General features: G+C 42.9%; 1 protein-coding gene across 2 annotated transcripts in view; it reads right to left on the bottom strand.

The window, feature by feature from the left end:
* Positions 1–3,509: 3,509 nt before the first annotated feature.
* The window catches only part of RYK (receptor like tyrosine kinase), an 82,638-nt gene continuing 63,901 nt past the window's right edge, over positions 3,510–22,246 (bottom strand). For both annotated transcript variants that reach the window (XM_055127231.1, XM_055127230.1), the window contains exons 10-15: positions 20,602–20,671; positions 17,172–17,304; positions 16,550–16,659; positions 16,233–16,392; positions 5,802–5,938; positions 3,510–4,568 (exon numbers count right to left, since the gene is read on the bottom strand). In XM_055127231.1, coding sequence (XP_054983206.1) covers positions 4,457–4,568; positions 5,802–5,938; positions 16,233–16,392; positions 16,550–16,659; positions 17,172–17,304; positions 20,602–20,671 — 722 coding nt within the window. In that variant the 3' untranslated portion in view covers positions 3,510–4,456. The remainder of the gene's footprint in view (positions 4,569–5,801; positions 5,939–16,232; positions 16,393–16,549; positions 16,660–17,171; positions 17,305–20,601; positions 20,672–22,246) is intronic.

Genomic DNA, 22,246 nt, shown 5'->3' with positions numbered 1-22,246 from the left:
AGACAGTTTCCATAAAATGGGAATTTCAAGTCGTGTGCACCACCTTCACTACCCACACATTTCTCCCCCAACAAAAGCATTATCACACACACTCTTTACTACACCCAAAGGGACGAGGGTGAGGAGAGATTTTCATGCTTGCAGACCAAATGACGCGGAGTACGCCATATTCCAGAGGGATCCGGATCATTCCTTAGCCTGTGAGAAACCAACACTCTCCTCCTTCTCCAGGTCCGCATCCAGAGACTTCTTTGCTCCGTTTCCCTCCAGCGAAACACAGCTCTGACCCGGGGAGTCCTTTGAGTTCATCCTTCAACCGTCTCAATCCGGAGATCTGCTGCCAATGACCCCCACAAAGCCAGTGGCCACTCAGGCTTCTTGCTCACTTAGAAATACTTTCTTCTTCGACCTTCCATGATACCTCACTGCTTTCGCTGCTGCTTTCTCCACCTCACAACCATTTGGAGGCCCTTTCTTCTCTTATTCCTCCGCTGCACTCTGTGACACGATGTCCTAGGATCCCATTTCATTTCTTCTCTCTCCTCCGGCACCAAGGTTTGGAAATAGACTCTATATAATACGCTCCTATATATCTATGTTCAAAGAGACCTCTTCCCTGGACTTCTGGCTCTAACTATCCGAAAACATAAACAACCTAATCAACAAACTTAAAAAAAAAAAAAAGGGCTGAAGTGATAGCACAGTGGGTAGGGCGTTTGCCTTGCAAGTGGCTGACCCGGGTTCGATTCCCAGCATCCCATATGGTCCCTCGAGCACCGCCACGAGTAATTCCTGAGTGTATAAGCCAGGAGGAACTTCTGAGCATCACCGGGTGTGACCCAAAAAGAAAAAAAAAATCGATTTTCCTTGCTTTAGTTATTTCCATCTCAGCAGTGTGGCCATCCAACCAGATGCTCCAGCCTTAAACTAACTAGTCATCACTGATTATTCTTTCCTGCTCTCCTGAGTATTCTTTCCTTCTCTAATCCACCACTCAACACCCAGTGGATCCATATCCTGTCTGTTGCCTTTAAAAGGTATCTCCATGGTACCCAGAAGAAGGAGACAAAGGAATAGAAGGTACTAAATGATGATACACCCTTGGCCCTGGGTTTCTGGGGAATGAGGAGGAAGGGAGAAGTAATGAGGCAGACTGCTAAAGGATACTTTGGTGGTGCAGACATGGATAACCATGCACTTTAATGCCTTGAGTCAATACGGTTAATAAGCTTGTTCCTAAATTAATTAAATAAAAAGTTTGCTAAAGAGGCAGGGTGGCTGGTGGGCGGGAACCTTGGGACATTGGTGGAAGGATACTGACATTGGAGGTGGAACATTGTATGCCTGTTCTTAACAGTTTTGTAAACCATGGAGCCTAAGTAAAATTAAAAACCAAAAAATACATCTTCAGTCTACCCCTTTCAATCTCATACTACCCGAACAGGTATACAACATTTCTTTTCTAGATTATGTAACAGCTTCTTTTCAAATTCACTGTGTAAGTTTCTTAAAGAAACTCTTCAAAAAAAAAATTCACATCACTCCCTTTAAAAAAAAAAATTGTTGATTGGGGAGTGGATAGTACAGTGGGTAGGGCACTTGCCTTGCATGCAGCTAACCCCAGTTCAATTCTCAGCACTGCATATGGTGCCCAGGGCCTTGCAGGAGTGACCCCTGATCAGAGCCAGGCATAAGCCCTGAATACTGCCAGATGTGGCACAAAAAACAAAAACGATTTAAAAAAAAATTTATAAAACAAAAATGTTTTTTAAATCCTCAATGTGGCCAAAGTTAGTACAGCAGATAAGGTACTTCACTCGCACGCATCCGGAACAGGTTAGATCCCTGGCACCTATATGGGTCCCCACGTCCTCAAGGAGATCCCTGAGCACAGAGCCAGTGGGAAGCCCGACACAGCCAGAGCTTCCCCCACTGCCCCCTGAGTGAAAACCCACTAGACTTACAGCAAAATACAAACGGGTCCCAAGGCTTGTTTTCCATTCCTGTGCCAACCAGACTCCAACTGGTATCTGTATTTCCGAGCCTACATTCTAGCCAAACTCACCTATGTCCTCTTCTCCCAAAAGAAGCTGCTGCAAAGTAAGAGACAGTAGGGGTGACTTGAAGGCCAGTTTGTTTGACTTAAGGCATCCCAAATTATGTTACTGTGTTCAATATTCTCATAGTTGGCTTCCTATAATTCATATTTTAACCTGCTTGGAAGCCTGGCTAAATATTACTATCTAAATGTGTTCTCTGATACCACTGTGTTTATTTTTTCATAGCACTCACCAAAATTTAATGACATGATTTGCTTCATCTAACTAAAATGCATGACTTAGAGGGCACTCACCATCTTGTTCCTGCATGTCTTATAAGCAGATATAGAGTGCATCCAAGCAAGTGTATATGGAGTGAATATCCCAATCTTCCTTATTTCTACAAATAAAATTTTCTCACAATGGAAAGGACAGAATCTAACAGAACTCACTGTTACAACAGCCATCTTATATTATCATATCAATATTTTTTGAGAAAAATCACATTTTCTGTTAAACGTGTTCTCTATTATTTATGACAAAACCAATGAAAGATCAGCCATCAGAACCTAATAACTGTTCTTATCTTCCCATGTGGCTCAGCAAGAAAAATATATTTGAACTCTCAAAACCACCCGCAAATATGTAGGCATAAAAGCTTATAAACACAAAAGATAAGGCTAACAGCATAAACATGCCAACTAACTTAAGAGTCCCTGTTACTAATTGCCAGTCGAGTTCCGCACTGTTGCTGAACTAATCTTGTACCTAGAACTGTGATTTATAAACACTGCACTTACCTGGACACATATACACACAAGCCCCTATTCACGGAGGAGGCTTCAAAAACCAAGCACAAATCCAAAGCTCTCTCTAATTGGCTCTGGCGAGAGTCTCAGTGTTGGAGCACATCTTTGTAATAAAAGCAGAGCTAGAGTCTGCTAGGACTTGTGAGCTTGGACAAGGATCACATGAAATACAATGTTGCTGTCCTGTGGTACCCAGGGCCGGTGACAAAAACCTCTCCGCCTGGGCCACCATGGGCCACTGGCACTTAATTTGGCTGAATTGTGCATGCCCAGTGCCAGCACGGAAACCACCGTGATCGGTCGTGTGAAGTGCATGACCTCTGCCAAGTTAGGCACCTTCGGTGACCGGGCCGACACTGCCCTGACGGTGCACCCCTGGGGCCAGGGAAGCAGGCACTCCAGGTGCCCAAACCGCCCTGCTGGCCAGGTCAGTGGCAGGGGCCTGGATTTCCACCAGGCTACCCACCGCCCGTCCATATTTCTAAGGTTCAACCCCCAGCGTCACATACAGTCCCCAAGCACCATCAGGGCTCCCTCCTGAGCACAGAGCCCCCAGATACAGCCCAGCACACCCCCCCACCCCCTCCAAAGGCTCTATCCAGCTGTTCAAAGACTTACCAGACACATCTGTTCTTACGAACAATTTTTTTCAGTACTGTCATAATATAAAACAAATCCTTTAATTTTTCAAGTGTCTTAAAAAACAATTTTTATACTTAAGCCAGCATTGAAGATAAGCACAAAATTCATCAGTTTACATTTCCTTACCCACAATAACAAAAGCACCCACTCTGTGCATAGCACTATTCCGGGTGCAATAAAAGTGATTCCTAACCTTAGAAATATGATCTGACGTTCTGGAATTGTTATCTCTTTTTTCCAGAGAGTAAAAATAAATAAAATCTCATTGCTTACTGCTGACATCCCAGACCTACTTCTGTCTCATGGGAAAGCAAATTTACCAAATTTAGAAAATTTCTACTTTCCCTAAAATAAGAAAGCAGGACTCTTTTTCTCTTTCTTTCTTTTTTTTTTTTTTAAGAAACATTTTCTGCGAAAGGGAAGTTTCTATCTCTAAGAAATCATTAAAATTCTTTTGTTCTCTAACTTTTCTTTGTTTTCGTCCTCCAAGAAAAGTACTGCATCTTGAAGACAAACCATTCCCAAGACTAGTGTTAAATATTTACGAAAACTTTAAAGGTGAATCACCTACATTATCTTGATGAAGTCCAAAAGTAAAAAGCAGTTGGCACTAAGATAGCTATTCAAAATATCTGTTTAAACAATTAAAAAAAAACCCAAAAAACAAAACGCTTGTTTATTTTTTAAGAATGTACCCCTAATCCAAAGTAACTATGTTTTAAAATTTTTTTGGCCAAAAAATTTACAAAACCCTTTTCAGTTCAATCTAATAAAATTGTTATCTAGAAAATATTCCACATTATGAAGTCCATTTCTCAGAGTTCAGGTTCTAAAGCATTCATTCTAAGGCACGGTGTTCTGGAAGACAGATGTACTGCCACGGGTTCCTCAGGATGAACAGCGCCTGTGCCCAGCCGAGTGGGGTCCCCAGGAACCTTCCTTTGGGAGTGGTGGCACCACGAGGAGTCAGACGTAGGCGCCCAGGGCTGCATGGAACTCGGTGAGACACTGCACCAGCTGCTGGAACTTGGGCCTCTCCTCTGGATCCAAGGCCCAGCAACAAGCCATCACAGCAAACCTGAAAGGGACAAAAACAAAACAATCTGATTAGTGACAATAGTTAGCATGACCTTTTGCTCAGTTTATGTTAGTCAGGTTTGTTTAAATGTGGGTGTGGACGCTGGAAGTAGACTAGAGACTGAACATGATGGCCACTCAATACCCCTACTGCAAACCACAACACCCAAAAGGAGAGAGAGAGAGAACAAATTGGAATGCCCTGCCACAGAGGCGGGGTGGGGTGGGGAGGATGGGATTGGTGGGTGGGAGGGATACTGGGTTCATTGGTGGTGGAAGATAAACACTGGTGGACGGATGGGCTCTCGAACATTGCATGAGGGAAAAACAAGCACGAAAATGTGTGACTCTGTAACTGTACCCTCATTGTGACTCACCAATTAATAAATTATAAAAAAAAAAAATAAAAATAAAAATAAAGCACACCTAAAATACAAAAAAATGTGGGTGTGGAAGGGATAATATATATATATATTTCTGGCAGTTCCACAATTTATAAAAAAGGAGCGAAAAATGGATGATCTCCAATTTGTGTGTAGATCTAAATATTCTTGAGTATATCAATATATACCATCAAATAACAGGATTTCGTATAAATACATAAAGCAAGTTAAAAAAAAAAAAAAACAACCCAGTGTTCTCCTTCCTGTATTTCAGATCTGAGTCAAAGAACGTGGAAGAACAGGAAGCTTTAGCTTAGCACCAGGAACCCTGGATCGGCCGTAACATCAATGTCAAGACTGCCACTTGGCCACGGCTTTCTAGGCATGCATAATCCTGCATAGGATTGTGAACCCAGATCACACCCACTGTGCCCCCCAGCCCCATTCCCAGGAAAGACCAGCCGTGGGCAGCTACGTGACAGAGCAGGAGCCAGGCGCATCCTCCTCTCGAGCCCACAGCACCTTCCTTACACACCAGCTGGCCACAGCTGAGAAGCCAAGATGACAATGAAGATTTGTTGTAACCAAGGGTGTTCTTAAGCTTGCATGAATAAAAGCCAGGTCCCTCACTCTACACAGAATAACCAAACGGCAGTCAGCAGTCTCCTCACTATGTACATTAGTGTGCCAAGTGCATTAAAGAGTGAATGCGTTTCGGCGACTGGGTGGCTCTTCGGGTTTAACTCAAGTTCAAAGACACATTCTCAAACGAGGAAGTCTGTGAATGTGTACGCCCGCTCTTCTTTAACACGGTGAACGAAGCGCGCGCCTTCCAACTCTGTGAAACTTACAGTTCGTCAGGACAGTTGATGGGCTGGGCTATTCGGTAGCCGTCTTTCAGATAGGCCGCCATCTCGAAGGGGTCGATGTCCACATAGGGCGTCTGGCCCAGAGTCATGAGCTCCCAGAGCGTCACCCCGAAGGCCCACTGGAAAGAGAAGCGAGATCAGGAGGGAGCATTTCAAACAGCTCTAAGAGAGCCTCTGACCAGAGAGGGACCGGAAACAGCAGAACAGCCAACCTCACACATGCAACACAGAAGCCAGGGCCGGAGAGACAAAGTTAAGATGCAGAGGCGTGATGCTCACACGAGGCCAGGCCCTGTTGCATCCCCAGCACCATGGACGGTTCCCCAAGCACTGCCAAGAGTAAACTGTGAGCACTGCTGGGTGTGACTCCCCAGACAACAAAATATTATCTACGAAAAGAAATGTGCCATGCCCAGTAAGTTTCTCTTGCTGGAGAAGAAACAGATGGATGTATTATCTACTGTGCTTTTATCATTACTCTATATTTAAGGCACTTATATATGTTGGCAAGAATTGTTAGTAAACAAATATTAGCTGTTGACTGTAATTCTGCCCTAACCCAAACTGTTATTTCTAAGATCTCCCTAATGGCTAAATATAAAAGAGAGCCTGCACAATTAGAAACTGAACAACGAGGGGCCGGAGAGATAGTACAGTGGGTAGAGTGCCTGCCTTGCATGCAGTGGGGTTTGGTCCCTGGCAGGCCATAAAGTCCCCCAAGCACACCAGGAGTAATTCCTGAGCACAGAGCGAGGAGAAAGCCTGACCACAGCCAGGTGTGGCCCCCAAATGAAACAAACTGAAAAATATCCTAAGTCAAATATGCAAATTATATAAAATATAAGATGTCATGGATTTCTATTGTAGTTAAGTAATTTAAACTAAAAGTCTACCTCCCAATCTTGCTTGAGTGAAAGAGCAAATTAAATGAAAATCAATGTGAACTATGGGCAGGGACAGAAATCAATAGCAGTGCCTTCGCTGGGCCCCCACTTGGGCAGAATACTGGCCATACCATGGCTCCTGGCAACTCGTCTACACCGAGCTGCTGCCACCTGGCTGGGAAGTACTCAGCCAAGAACACCCGCTGGTCTAGTCCAATGTGTAACTCTTACGCTGGAACAGCGGGAGCTGGCGGGGGATTCCTGCAGAACATGTACAGCGCCTAGGAGTCCCGCCATGAATTAAGTGAGGGAGGCAAAAATGGGGGGGGAACCAAGTCTCAGGCTGGAAAGACAGTATGGGGGAAAGGTGCGTTGCATGCAAACCTGTTTGATCCCGGGTACCAGATATGAGCACCCAAGGATCACCAAGGTGATTCCTGAGCATCGAGCCAGAAGTAAGACCTGAGTAAAGCCCAAAAGAAAACAAACCAAAAAAACCTATCACAGAAAGCAAACAAAAACAAGTCGGCTTGTAGGTATCTACGCGCAGCACACTAATTCCTGAACCTCTGCGTTCGATACACTCCTCCCAGGAGCTGACAAACTTGGTACTGCAGACACACCAACGACACGCGTAAACCTAAAGACATAAACCTGAGCCTCGGGCATTGCCCTTAAGCCTGCTAGTGCAGGGGGATGTTCTATTCTGCTTACAAATGAAAACAGGTTTCTAAGTTAATAAAATCTAAAGAAAGATGCCTGCTTATACCCAGGTATCCATTTTAAAACTTTGCTCGATGTGAAAGTTTAATGATGACAGGGCTTAGTTTATTAATGTTGAGGTTTTAAGTAGTGTCCAATTTCCACGGGGAAGGTTTTATTACACAGGTGGAACAAGAGCCCGGAGACGTGAAACTGGTAGCAAAGGTGTTTCTCCCTCTCACCAGGCGAGAGCAGCGGTGAGGGGTCATCAGTCCAAAGCAGAATTTGCAGGAAGATACGACAGGACCTGGGAGCAAGGGAGCTGCTGTCCCATGGGACAAGGGAATAGCCCATTCACTGACTACAGAGGGACACAGGGGACACAGACACCATAACAACTATGTTGGCAGACTGTCTTCCATCCTTCACACTGTAACCTGCACACTGTTACGGCGGAGCACCAGCCAAGGGTCTCACAGTGTATACTGCACACTAATAAACACCCCCAAAAACAGTGAAGTCAAAGAGTACACTGAGCTTTTATTTCTTTTATTTAAGAGCCAACAGAAGTGATTAATTACTTGCTGGGTCACCAACCCTTGGGGTGGTAGGGGGTGGGGAGTGGGGTGGGAAGAACCAAAATCCAAGCAAGAGCAAAGAGCTCAAGGATGATTTGTAGAAAACTTGCCCTTAAAGGCTTCTGATAACGGAACCATTTACACTTTTGACAGACGTGTTCTATTATTTCCTTGTTTGACGTCGCTGGAAAGGGAACAATGAGGTCAAGCTATTTTTTCCAGTTTTAGGAAAGCTGCCTTCTATTTCCATTTAAGGGACCTGTAGAGGATAACTACATGCTTCTATTCATCTTCTCCCGCCGTATCGTTCCACAGCTTCTTAACGTGAGGATGTAAAACACTTCCCCGCCACCGTCAACATGCACTGATATGATCCGTCAGCAGGGGCTGGGGGAGAGCTGAGAGGGCTGGTGCACATGAGTCACACTCAGGAACATGGGTCCGATCCCTGAACACTGCTGGGGGCCTCAACCTTCCCCTGCCACCCCTAAAGGTATGAAGAACATTTCTGTTCGCTCTTCAAGGAAATGTTAACTAATATTAGGGCCATTAAGAAATTGCCAATAAGTTCAGAACGTATACGGATCTCAGCACAGCACACCCTGATGAGAACACTTTGTCCAATTCTCAACGATTTTATCTGACCACAGTAAAAGCACCAGTAGGTGTTCCATACGTAGGTCTTTGGTGAATGTGAGGAACAGAACATCTCTCCTGTGGGGAAATGTGTTCTGACGGCGTAAGTGCTATTAATGTAATCTGCATCAAGTGTTTTCCAAGCAAGACTAATGAGAAGAACCATCTAGGGTGTTTGCCAAAAGCTAATTCCCTGCTCCTAACCTAATAATTCTCAAGTATGCAACTCAATATTTTTAACAAGAGTCCTAGGTCCTAAAAATCCAGCAAATAAAGGAACTATTCTTAGATACATTAATGACCATGGTAGGATAGCCAAGTGCTGTTTTATTTTTTAGTATTTGGGCCACACCCAGCTGTGTTCAGGGCTTTTAACCTGGCTCTGCACTCAGGGATTACACTTGAGATGCTCAGGGGATAGAATGGGTGCTGGGGATTGAACTTGGGTTGGCTACATACAGGGCAAGCGTCCTGCCCATTGTACTATCTCTCTGGGCAGTGTTACTGTCATATGCTGACATATAATAAACTATACATAAAGACTCTGGCTTGGTACGTTCTGAGATGTGTACACAGCTTGGAAACTACTTAGCCAAGAAAAATGAACAACACCCCAAAAGATTCTGCCTGCTAAAATTCTTTCCTCCTATCCATCCCATCACTGCTAGACAACCACTAATTTTATTTTTTTTTTTGGGGGGGGTGTCTTTGGGTCACATCCAGAGATGCTCAGGGGTTACTTCTGACTCTGTGCTCAGGAACCATTCCTGGTGGTGCTCTAGGGAGCATGTGGGATGCTAGGGATTGAACCTCGGTCGGCCACATGCTAGGCAAACACCCTCCCTGCTTCAACCCCAACCACTGATGTTGTGTCACTAGAAAGTAGCCTGCATATTCTAGAGTGATTCACAAACCTGATCAATTCAAACTGTCCATTTTTAGCTTCACCGAGATACATTCTTGATGTAGCATTCATCTACAGTTCATGATTTCAGTGCAGAATAGTAGTGTCCGGTAAAAACAGATGTTTATCCATTTCCCAACGACTGGAGGCTTCTTTCAGGGTCAGGAGAATGAGACTTGTTATTATTACTGTCCTTGGCATATCCAATAAGCTACAGGGAGACTGCCAGACTCTGCCATTTATTAAAATTACATTTAAAAATTCTATTTGCTGTAAGACCAAGCTCCCGGAAGCTCTCAGCCTTGTGGCCGCGTGACATCTAATAGCCTTGTTCTCCTTGGAGAACCTGACAAGCTACCAAGAGTCTATTGCCCGCACGGGAGAGCCTTACAAGCTCCCCATGGCGTACGCATATCTCAAATACAGTAAAAGGTATATACATATCTCTTGGAGAGACTGGCAAGCTACCGAGAGTATCCTGCCCGCACGGCAGAGCCTGGCAAGCTACCCATGATGTATTCGATATGCCAAAAACAGTAACGATAGATCTCATTCACTTAACCCTGAAAGAGCCTCCAATTGTTGGGAAAGACGAGTAAGGAGAGGCTGCTAAAATCTCGGGGCTGAGTGTCATAGAGATGTTACTGGTGCCCGCTCCAGTAAATCAACAAACACCAGGATGACAGTGATACTTTAGCTTAAAATTTTTTTAAGTATGATGAGAGAAAATTATCTATCTTTTCCTGGAATTGTTTCAATAATAACTTCATATGATAAATCAGTATCTGTCTCATCACAGTTTTTACTATTTTACCATCTGAAATATATTCATCCTTAAAGGTCTAGTGAAAATCCGCATCCCAAAGTTGACTGTGGAATTTCTTTTGGGGGGTAGGCTTTAACTGAAAACTCAATCGTCAATAGGTAACAGAGCTACTGCAATGATTTATTGCAATGATTTACTCGAGTGAACTTTGAAAATTCTGGGGTTTTCTGTTTTAAGTATTTTCTTTTTCTGTTTTGTACAGAGAGCCAGCACTGTTTGTTCTGTAAGGCAGGGATCTTGGATGATCACTGAGAGGAAGTTCACTCAATCCCCAACCTCACATAATGACAAAAACAGCGGGGGCATACTCGGAGGCCGTTTATTTCCAGATCAGACCACGATGGTTGGAGCAGATGTGGCCAAAGCTAGATCTCTCACTAGATTTTCTCAGACGGTTTCAAAAGAGCGGCTGCGGTCTGCCGGGTTTCCTCAGACACAATGAGGTAAAAAAACAGCCCTGAAAAATCCTGTATCCCAAAGCATTTGTGAATTCCACCAGTATGAATTTAGTGGGAGTTCTTTATTTTTTTTTTCTCTTTGGATCACACCCAGCAATGCACAGGGGTTACTCCTGGCTCTGCACTCAGGAATCACTCTTGGCGGTGCTCGGGGACCATATGGGATGCTGGGAATCGAACCCGAGTCGGCCGAGTGCAAGGCAAACGCCCTACCCGCTATGCTATCGCTCCAGCCCCCAATTTAGTGGAAATTCTTAAAAATAAGTGAGAATCACTTTTCTCATTCATGATTGCTATTAATGTGCAACTTTCCTTTTTTCCTTGATCGATCAGGGTCACTAGCCACCAGGCAGGCTTCCATGACTAAACTTCATGATGGACCATGAGATCAACCCAGGGATGGACTTCTCCAGCATCCCAGCCTTGCCTTAATGTTTTAATGTTTAATATTTATCTACATGACAAACATGTAACTATAATAAAAACAAACTAAGTCTGAACATTATTCTAACATTATGAAGAAATAGTCTAATAGAGGAAAAATGTTCTAAACTTTCAAAATAGTGATTATCTCATTATCACGGCTCTCTCGTGATATTCTGGGTAATTTGTTATTAATGTTTAAAGGTAATTTGTTAATAAACTCCTGAAGAATAAATTCTTTATTCAGGAGTTTATTCCGAAAGTGAGTTTCTCCTATTCAGGTTGGCTTCCCATGACCCAGCACAACCAAAAGTAGGACGATGCGTTCTGCGAGGTAAGTTCATAAATCCTTCTAGGTATAAAGTAAATAATGTAAAAGCGCAGAGCACACAGTACTGTTTACTCTGCACTCTGAAAACTGTTCAAATACCTTAAAACATCTCCACGATGACCTAAACCACATTAATAAAATTAACATGGCCATCATTTCCTTTACTTGTTTTCCCCCAGAAAACATTTTTAAAGCACAATGTAATTCCATAAAGACAAGAAAGCCACCAAGAAACTCTTAACTGCATTCCTGATTGCATTTGATCTCTTATAAGGTAGTCTCTTAACAGAATTATGTTAGCTACTATAGTGAAGTAATTCAAAGAAGATATAAATCAAGGACCTATTTTCAAATAAAGGAAAAGAACGTCACACACAACAAGATTTATGGTGGTCTCCACATCTGATGAAAACAGAATAAAAACAATATCCAGAAATTCTTAAGAATGCCTCTGATGACGTTGTATCTTGGAATAATATTAGAGATTTATAACAAGTCAGAATAGCCGTGCATGCTTCCTCAGCCCAACATTTAAAGGCTGATTATCAACACTGCCAGAACCTTAGCGTACTCAAGCACTCAATCCTTCCAGTAAGAGAGGAATTGTGAGAAGAGAGGAGAGGCAGCACAGGAAGTACGGCGCTTGCTTGCTCTCCAGGCGGCCCGGCACCAGGGCCTGGGACCCCTGAGCACTCCCACAGGTCAGTCCTGAGCGCAGGGCCAGTGTGGGCTCCTCAACTCAAAATAAAAAGAAATTGTGAGAAGACCCAGAGATGCAAATTATTTTATTTTTATGAGGTTTTCAGATAACATATCATTAAAGCTTCTAACTAAAAAGAAATGTAGGAAAATGAAGGATATATTACTGGAAAGAGATTTCCCATCCAAGACAGTAATATCATCTGTTATTAAATACAAGTGTGCATTTTACACAGACAGAGACCCTGGTAGCAGGGGGGTTATTTATTTTGTCTACAACTCTACCTAATGTAGGTTTTAGACTTCCAACTCTGTCCATACAGGAAAAATGGGACCAGAATAAATGATTATGCATACAAAATTTTAATATAAATGTAAAAGAGCAAATATATTACACTTGTGTCTTACTATAAGAATTCAACAAATATACAATTTCCACAAAGTGGAAAGGCAGAATTATTACATTAATACATCAAAGTCACAGGAAACAAAAGGATCTTCCTAATTCTTTCAATCTCATTCATCCAGCAAAAGATATTAGAGAATTATATATATGTGTCTATTTACATACATATATAAATTTATATACATAAATAAACTTATATAACTCTAAAGAAGAGCGCATGTGGTCCTCAAGAATTGCCAGAGGTGATCCCTGAGTAAAGCCAGGAGTAAGCCCCGAGTACTCTCAGGTCTGACCCAAAATGGAAACAACATAATGAAAACATAAAGAAGAAGAACATGAACATTTAGAGAGTTAACCTCATTAAGTGTAAATCAACCGGTATTCTCATCATCACAGTCTAGGAATAGCTGAGAAGCACTTGGGTCACAGACATTCTAGGCAACTTTATGCCAGTATATACTAAAAGTAATTATGACTTGAAAGTAACTTAGAGGGGCTGGAACGATAGCACAGCGGGAGCATCCCATATGGTCCCCTAAGCACCGCCAGGAGTAATTCCTGAGTGTAGAACCAGGAGTAACCCCCTGTGCATCGCCGGGTGTGACCCAAAGGAAAAAAAAAAGTAACTAAGAGACCGGAGTTGATTCCTGGTGCCACAGGGTCCCCTGAGTACTGCCAGGTACAGACATAGAGTCCCCGCACCTCTGAGGATCCTGGCACCACTGCTCCCACACAGCACCAGAACCCGGGCTAGGACCTCCAAGCCAACACGGTGACTTCCCAACTCCCAAAAGTAATTCTAAGAGCCACCATAAAGTTTCTGATTTTTACTTTTTAAAAATTATTTTATAATAAATATAAATTTTTTATTAAAAATGTTTAGTTAACTTTTTAAGCTAACTTTATTCTTTGGGTGACACCTGGCAGTGCTCAGGGCTTACTACTGGCTTTACACAGGGATCACTCCTGGTGGGGATCAGGGGATCCTATGCGATGCTGGGAATCCCCCAGTAGCTACCTCTGGGGCATGCGGGAGACCATATGGGGTGCGAGGCGTCGATCCAGTTTGACCACACACATGTCAAACACCTTACCTGCTGGACTAGCACTCCAGCCCCCTAAGTTCTAGTGTGATGCTGAAATAGCTTCTTAATGAAGCCACGCATCCTCAACAGAAACTTTCCTGCTAGTACAGCGCAGCATACCCAGCGGATTTAAGCAGATCAGATTACTCAGAGAAGCTGTGATTACTGGCAGACGTTTATCACCTAAATTTTACTCACTATGAAGTATTCGATCATAAACGTTACCAAAATATTTTCCATCATGCCTTAAGTATACAGAACTGTATAAGGACATTAAGCTAAGAAATGCCTATGTCCCGTCTTCCATCTGCAAACATACACAGGTACCAGTCATCCTGCTGCCCTTCTGAAATATTAGCTGTTATCAGTGCTCTCTCTGGCCCTCCCTCTCTCTCTTTCTCTCCCTCTTTCTTTCTCTCCCCCTCCTTCCCTTTCTCCCTCCCTTTCTCCCTCCCTCGTCCATCCCTCCCTCCCTCCCTCCCTCCCTCTCTCTCTCTCTCTCTCTCTCTCTCTCTCTCTCTCTCTGTGTCCTTTTCCTTTTGTGTGTGTGTGGGGGGTAGGAGGATGGTTGGTGGTTGGGGACATACCTGGTGGTTGGGGACATACCTCAGGGCTTACTCCTCACTCTGCACTTAGGGATCACTCTTGGCAGGGCTCAGGGGACCAAATGGGTTGCCAGGGATTGAACCCAGGTTAGCTCATGCATGAGTGCCTTATCTGCTGTAAACCTCTCTGGCCCCTCAACACTGCCTTTTCTCAGAGACTCCTCACACAGCTCTCTAGTCCCTTGGCATGAGATGGCCTAGTATTAGAGTGTGATCTGCAAAATACATCTGTTTCCTGCTTACCAGACTAGTTTTGGGCTCATGGCAATTGCTGCCTCATCTCTACTTAGCAAACTCACTGATTGTATGAATTCCATTATATATCCAATGGTTTAAAAAATCAATTTATAAAAACAACTATAAAATAAATGAACACCTTCAAAAGATGAGTGGCTTAATCTTTAAAGCCAATGATGGAGTGAAATTTTCAAGAAAAATATCAAATTAGTTTTTCTAAATTCAAAAATGTCCAGAGGAGGCTTTACTATGAAAGAGAAGGATCTGAAACCAGATGGAAAGGACAGCGGGCATCCTGTTTTTGGGTCACAGTTGATGATGCTCTGGGGTCTCTCCTGGGGGTCATGCAGTGCAGGCGGACCCGGACATCCAGCACGCAAAGCAAGCACACTGGCTATCTGAGCCGCATGGCTCCAGACCTTAAATACTGCTTTTCCTTTATTATTTGGCTTTTGGGGCCACACCCACACTGCTCAGGGGTTATTCCTGGCTCTGTGAATGACTCCTGGCATGCTCAGGGACCATACAGGATGCCAGGGATCCAATCCAGGTCAGCCGTGTGCAAGGCAAACGCCCTGTCCACTGTGCTATCACTCGGGACCCTGGATACTGTTTTTTAAAAACCACGTTCTAAAGTCAAAGGTGAACCCATTTCCCACCCTGCCCTCCGTAAAAAACAGCTTCACTTAATGTAGAAACTAGTAAAGAATTATAACTACAATTTGGGAGGTGTGAATAAAGATGGTTCTGGCAACCCTTCAAAAAAGTGCTTATCAGAATACCATTGGTACTATTACTATTATTCAACAAGCCAGCCCTAAAATCAAGTTCTGGCTTCCCTTTTCATAGAGAAAAATCAAAACTAAAAAATCGAAATCAAAAACACACCTCTCTCCCTTCCCAGATAGAAAAGTCCAGGTTCTCTAGGAAACCTTAAAACGATGTATATTATTTGTACTGCTTTACTTGTAACTTTAACTTCTAGACACTAATGTTAGAGAGTTTTATCATCATATCCCTGAAAACAAGACCAGAATGTCTCCCAGTGCTACACAAGTCGACCACTCAGCCTTCAGCATCGACAATTATGGACAAGTCTCCCACCCGCACCCATGCTCTGACACGACCCAGGCCTGGATGGAAATGGTGGTGGCAACATACAACAAATTCCTGCCTCCTGTCAGCACCCGAGTTTCCATTGGAAGCATTAGGAGTCCGCCTCCTCCTCATTCATATTTACTCTGCTGAGCTGACAAGTAACAGCTTAGATATACGACACCTTACCTTATGTATATGTATACACACACACACACACACACACACAAAATTGTACAACTGGTACTATATATATATATATATATATATATGTATGTATGTATTTTTTTTTTACAGTAGCTGGTCTTAAAATGAAGTGTCTTTGACACATGCAAAATTAAAGACCTTAATTCACAAAAGCAAAAGTAAAAAACAACTATGTAAGCAAACTGTTTATTAACATCAAGTCAGCACAAAGTATGCTTTGGGTCACAGCTTCTTTCTAACACTGCTCTCTTGGTGAGAAAGTTCAGAGAAATATTATTAGACTTTAAAAACACAAAAATAGAAAAACCCTTCAAACCACGACCATCTCAGTACTCACCACATCACTAGCGCTGGAGAACTCATTATTAACTAGACTTTCAAGAGCCATCCACCGAACGGGTCTGTTTTCGTTGTCTCCCAGACAATGATAGTCCATGGGAAACAAGTCTCTGGACAGGGCATTATCTGTAATCTTCACTTGAAGTGTGTCATCAATGCTGAAAAGCAAAAACATGACCGTCAAAAGTACCGAGTACGAAGAACACAGGTCACGGCGGTCCTTAAACGCAGCACCCTTCCCACTGGAACTCCTGGAAAGAACCGATCCAGGAAGCACTAAACATGGAACCCCAGCAACAAGCTCGGGACACCTACACACAGTTCCTGGCAGCCAGGTCTTTGTGGATGACTTCCCTCCTCGCCAGGTAGCTCATGCCACAGGCAATCTGAATGGCCATGTGGACCAGGTCTTGCTGAGAAATTGCCTGCAGTAACAGGAAGTAACGATATCTGCGATTAGCAACAAAAACATCAGGATGCCAGCGACTTCTATTTTACCCCACAATTTTACTCCATCCCCAATTACTCCTCATATCTCCACATCAAAGTTTCACAAAAGTACCTTTTTGACCAAGAATATGTTCCCATAGCTTCCTCAATTGCTATTGTATCTTTTGGATTTTCATTTTGGGCCACAGCTGGTGGTGCTCAGGGCTGACTCCTGGCTCTGTGCTCAGGGATCACTCCTGGTGGCACGAGGCAGACCATGACGAGTACTGGGATTGAACCCAGGTTGGCCACAGGAAGACAGTAATCATAAGCATCTTCCTTCTATGTTAATAGGCTACAAATACCCTTATTTTTATTTTCTTTTTCCCAAGTATTTAACAGGTCTCATTTTTTCAGATTTTATCATTAAGAAGAACAATACCTACTTTCACAGGGTTTTAAAAGAAATTACCAGTAAATACCCAATATTTAAGCAAATGTTTCTCACCTGAGGATTATTGGCCTCTACTAATTTGCACTGCCGTAAAAATAATTTGAGGTTCCCCCAATTCATGTAAGGCAGTAACACCATGGGCTTTTCTCCTTCTTCTATACACACATGGGTAATAGGGAGAAGATTCCTATGAATATTAAAAAATTGGAAGAGAGACAAGTGAAGTCTAAAAAAAACCTCAGGAGCTTTTACAATAAAAAGTAATGGCAAATATAATCTAAAACAAAATGAAATATATACTTAAAACATAACTACCATTTAAACTGTAAAGTTAGAAATGCTTTTTGAAACTAGGTTTTAATATTTCCCTTATATGAGTATATATGCATTTTTTTTATTAAAAAAAAATCACAAGCTCAAAGCCGTTTACTGTGGATTCGATTCTCTAAAGATACACTTTAGCCATGCAATGTCCGCTAAAGGGTAAGCAGAGATGCTAAACGGCTTGACCACAAATGTATTACAGCATCTCACTCAGTCCATAAAAACAATAATGGCCCCAAGGCAGACTGGAAAAGAATCTTATCACCACAACAGCCTCCTTCCAGGCTGAAAATGCCATAAAAGCCAAAGAAAACTGTAGCTGGTCACATGAGCTTAGAGTCTGATTTTTAGTTCCTGAATTTCTGTTCAGTATCTGTGGAACCATCTCCTGTGGCCTTACTTTCCACTCAGCTGACACGGGGATCTCACCAACCATAAAATTTGCTGTAAGGTCCAAAATAAGGCCTAGCCTGAAGTAAATAATCTTGTGCCTTTTCAAACTTCCACAGCAGATCTATACACATTTCGTTCTACTAAAGAATGGTATTTCTTCTATTAGTGTCTAAGAATAAACTTAATTTTCCCCAACATCATGCAAATTTTTACATAATTACCAAATTTTCTCTACTAAGCTGAAAATTTCTGGAAGGCAAACACCAAGATGGATTTTTAATTTTATATACAATGCTTTGTATTCTGTACACACAATAAGCATTTAATAAAATATTTGATACACATACAATTAAAGCCTTAAGTAAAACTTATTAAGTAAAAGAGCGAGTCCTACTTCAAAAGTGTTTAATAAATTCTCCCGCTTGATTTAATTTAGATTAACATGACATCCTCATGTTCCATCTGAAGGCATACTCAACTGCATATATTTCATCTTGGTCTACAGATAAAAAATCTAGCCAAGTTAAGAGTTCAACTTTTCTTATAGCTGAGTAGTATTTCCCTGTGTATATAATTTTTTTTTATCCATTTATATTTCACTGGGCACTTGGACTATTTTCAGACTGTAGCCATTATAATAGTTCTCCAATAAAAATAGTTATGCATATAATTTTCCAAATTAAGGTGTTTTTTTCTGTTCTTGGGATAGATGCCAATTTATGCATCAAATGGCAGTGCTATTTTTTAATTTTTTGAGACATCTCCATGCTGTCTTCCAGAGGCTGAACCAGATGACAGTCCCACCAGCAGTAAATGAGAGTTCGTTTTTCACTGCACTCCAGCCCTGGTTGTTCCCAGACCTTATGATTACTTCGAATGATCCTCCTCCCTTCTTTTTTGTGTGTACGTGTGGTGCCAGGGATCACACCCAGAGCCTCACACATGTATGGAATGAACTACCATAACCCACATCCCCCTCCAGTCATTATGTACCACTGCTAAAACAACAGCCACACAAATATGGATTAACCCTGCACAAGTGAAAGCTGTGGGCTCCCTCTATGTCATCGAATTACAAAAAGGAAAAGCACTGATCTGAGGACTACGGAGCTGAGCACTCAGGAACTCGACACCGCACGGCCTCTCTGTAAGGCGTCTGCCTGTCACCTGAGAATGGCCGTGATGCTTACTTCTACTTTACAAGGAAGGAAACTCATGCACAGAGGTTAGGTGACCAGCTGAGGACAAACAATAAAGCATTTAATTGTTTCACTTCACTGTTTGGTACTTAATTTTCCTAATGGTTTGCTTAAAATACTGAAAATATTTTAGTCTGCACTTGACTTAAAAATGCTAGTTGTACAAAGGGAAAAGGACAGAGAGAGCAAGAAGGAAAGTGCCTCCCATAGAGGGAGACTGGGCTGGGGGGTGGTGGGGGGTTTGGGGAATGGTGGTAGGAATCAGGGGACACTGGAGGTGGGAAATGTACACTGATGGAGGGATGGGTGCTGGCTCACTGTATGACTGAAATCCAGTTATGAACATTTTGTGATGGTCTATCTCACAAATATTCAATTAAAAATTTTTTTTAAAAAGTAATGTGGAGTTTAACCAAAAAAAAAAAAAGGGAGAGAGGGGCTGGAGTGATAGCATAGCCGGTAGGGCGTTTGCCTTGCACACGGCCGACCTGGGTTCAAATCCCAGCATCCCATATGGTCCCCCGAGCACTGCCAGGAGTAATACCTGAGTGCAGAGCCAGGAGTAACCCCTGTGCATCGCCGGGTGTGACCCAAAAACCAAAAAAAAAAAAAAGTAATGTGGAGTTCATGCGCAATTCAATCAGCTTAACCAATGGTTGAATAAACAGCAGTACTTCCACGTTAAAAAAAAATGCTAGTTGTTCTCCGTTCAGGAGCACCTGAGGAATTACAGAGGTGAGGATGGAGACTTTTCACACCAAGTCCCATGCACACTCAAATTACCACAGCAGGTCTGCATTCCAGAGTATTGAGTATCATTTCAGAGGTAACTGGAAAAGTAAGCCAATCTCTTTAACCTCCCTGCCCCCCACCAAATGATTTCTCTGCTCCATTTCTCAGGACTGAAATTCACTGAACAGAGATAAAGCATCTCATCCAGGCATACTGAGTTTGCTGCAAGAGGGCAAATCTTTTATGCGATCACTGAAGGATGAAAAGCATCTGGAAGAGGTAAAACAAAATAAAACTGCCTGAAAATGTTTCCAAGTGAAAACAGTGGCTCTTCATTCTGTTTAGTTTATAAACGAAAGGAGGAAGAGAGCGATCTAGAGTCTGAAGAAAAGTGGCTAAAGGCAGAGCAGGTGTGAAGAAGCAGGGGACAGGGGCTCAGCAGGGGGTCTGACCCAAGACCCACATTCACTGGCTTTACTGTGTGCAGTAGTGAGCCCGGGACACAGTTCTGAGCAGAACTCCTGGACCAATGGAGAATCAAACGACAAGAAAAAAATACCTCGAGCATCTAGATATAAAGCGCTTCTATAATGAAAATAAACTGGTAACTCTTATACAGTTATTTTAACATACAATTAAAATAATTTTCAAAGATTACAGTGGTGAACAGATATAGGCAGTTGGGTACACCTTTCACATTCACATTCAGAAAAAAGGAGTTACACTGAAGAAGCTTTAAATTCAGAACTTATCACGTGTTCTTAAAAACAAACAACACTGGCCACGAGAAGCCTGTGGGTAAGCCAGAGGGAGCTGAGACGCCAGGTGACTCTTACCTGTGATGGAGACCTCGAAGCTTACAACTTTCCGTGAGCATCATCGTCACCTGGATTTCAGAAGCCTGATCTACAGATGAAAGAGAGACACGATGTTGAATGATGACACTACCGATGTGACACTACTATTTTCTGCTGTCAGCAAAACACTATCATAGATTCTAAGGAAAATTGTCACTGAATGTTATGGGTAGGCTGCAGCTCAGCAACTGACGTGGGAGGCCCTGGGTCTGGTCCTGGTACCGCACATCAAAAAAGTTACAGGTGAATAAATCTAGGGCCCCAGAATATAGCCTCTGGTAGAGCAAGCACGTGCTCTGGACGCACCAAGTCCTGGTTTGATCCCCAGTACTGGAGGGAAGCAGGGGGTAAGTGTAAGCAGGCTCAGCTTAGAATTTTATCGCAACTCAATACTCTCACTTAATAGGTCAACCTTAACAGCTGGCTATACGTTCAAATATACAACTATGAAATAAAAAACTCACAGGAAACTGTAGTTCATCTGACTTTCTTCTCTCCTTATCTCTCTGTGGTTAAAAATAAACACGGGTGGGGGGGGGAAGCTCAAAGGGCCGTCAAAGTGCATGCCTGGCACGTACAAGGCGGGCGCGACCTGGCACCGAGGGCCCTCCCAGCCCCAGTGCCACCAGGCAGAGCAGCACACTGCCGGGCCCAAGCATCAGTGCGGGTGGCACAGCCAGGCAGAGTGCCAGCAGGAGGGGCCCTGGGCTCCTCTGGGCATGCTTGGAAGTGCCCCCAAAGAACTCAGTTCAACAGAAGAAAAATATAACTTTTTTGTTATTACAATAGCTAAAATGAGTATTCCATTTTTTTTTTAAGCTTCCATGGTTTTGGGTCAAAACAAAACAAACAAAACCCTCTAAAACTTGCTGTAGGGGGCTGGAGAGATAGTGGAGCGGGTAGGGCACTTGTCTTGCATGCAGCCGATCCACATTCTATCCTTGGAACCCCATACTGGCCCTAAGCACTGCACTGTTAGGAATGATTCCAGAGTGCAGACCCCCCAAAAAAAATCAACTTTAGTTTCGTGTATGTATATGGTACAAGATATCAAACTCAGGGTCTCACAAATGCAAAGCAAGTGCTCTAAGAACTAAGCTATGCTCCCAGTCACAATTTAGTTTTTTACTTATTCTTTAATTGATTAAGAAACTGTAATTTATTATACTGTTAAGGGCACAATTTAGCTTTGAAAGAGGGCGCCAGACAGATAAAACAGTGGCTAAGGCACTTGCCTCGCAGTGACCAATTTTAGTTCAATCTCTGACACCACACGGTTGTTTATAAGCACCCCCAGGAGTGACCCCCAACACAGAACACAGAGAAGCTCCTTGAACACCACTAACTGTGGCCCAATCTACCCCCCCAAAAAAAAACCCAGAACAGAACAAAAAACACTTCAAAAGAGAGAGAGAGAGAGAAAGAGAGAAAAGGAAACATTATAGTGCAAAACTTAGCAATGTATTTAGTATACACCATATATACACTACAAGAAAAATCTCTGGGCGTTCCAAGCAGCGTTCCTCGGGCCTCAGAGCTACTCATGGCAAGTCTCAGCCAACTGGGCTCGTGGGTGAAGGCAAGGGTCCAAGAACAATGCTGCTTGAGCCCTGAGGTGGCAGGA

This window comes from Sorex araneus, chromosome 2, assembly GCF_027595985.1.
Source record: "Sorex araneus isolate mSorAra2 chromosome 2, mSorAra2.pri, whole genome shotgun sequence".
In the NCBI taxonomy this organism is placed as follows: domain Eukaryota; kingdom Metazoa; phylum Chordata; class Mammalia; order Eulipotyphla; family Soricidae; genus Sorex; species Sorex araneus.
Note: the sequence above shows the minus strand (reverse complement) of the source record. Positions and strands in the feature narration are given on the sequence as shown.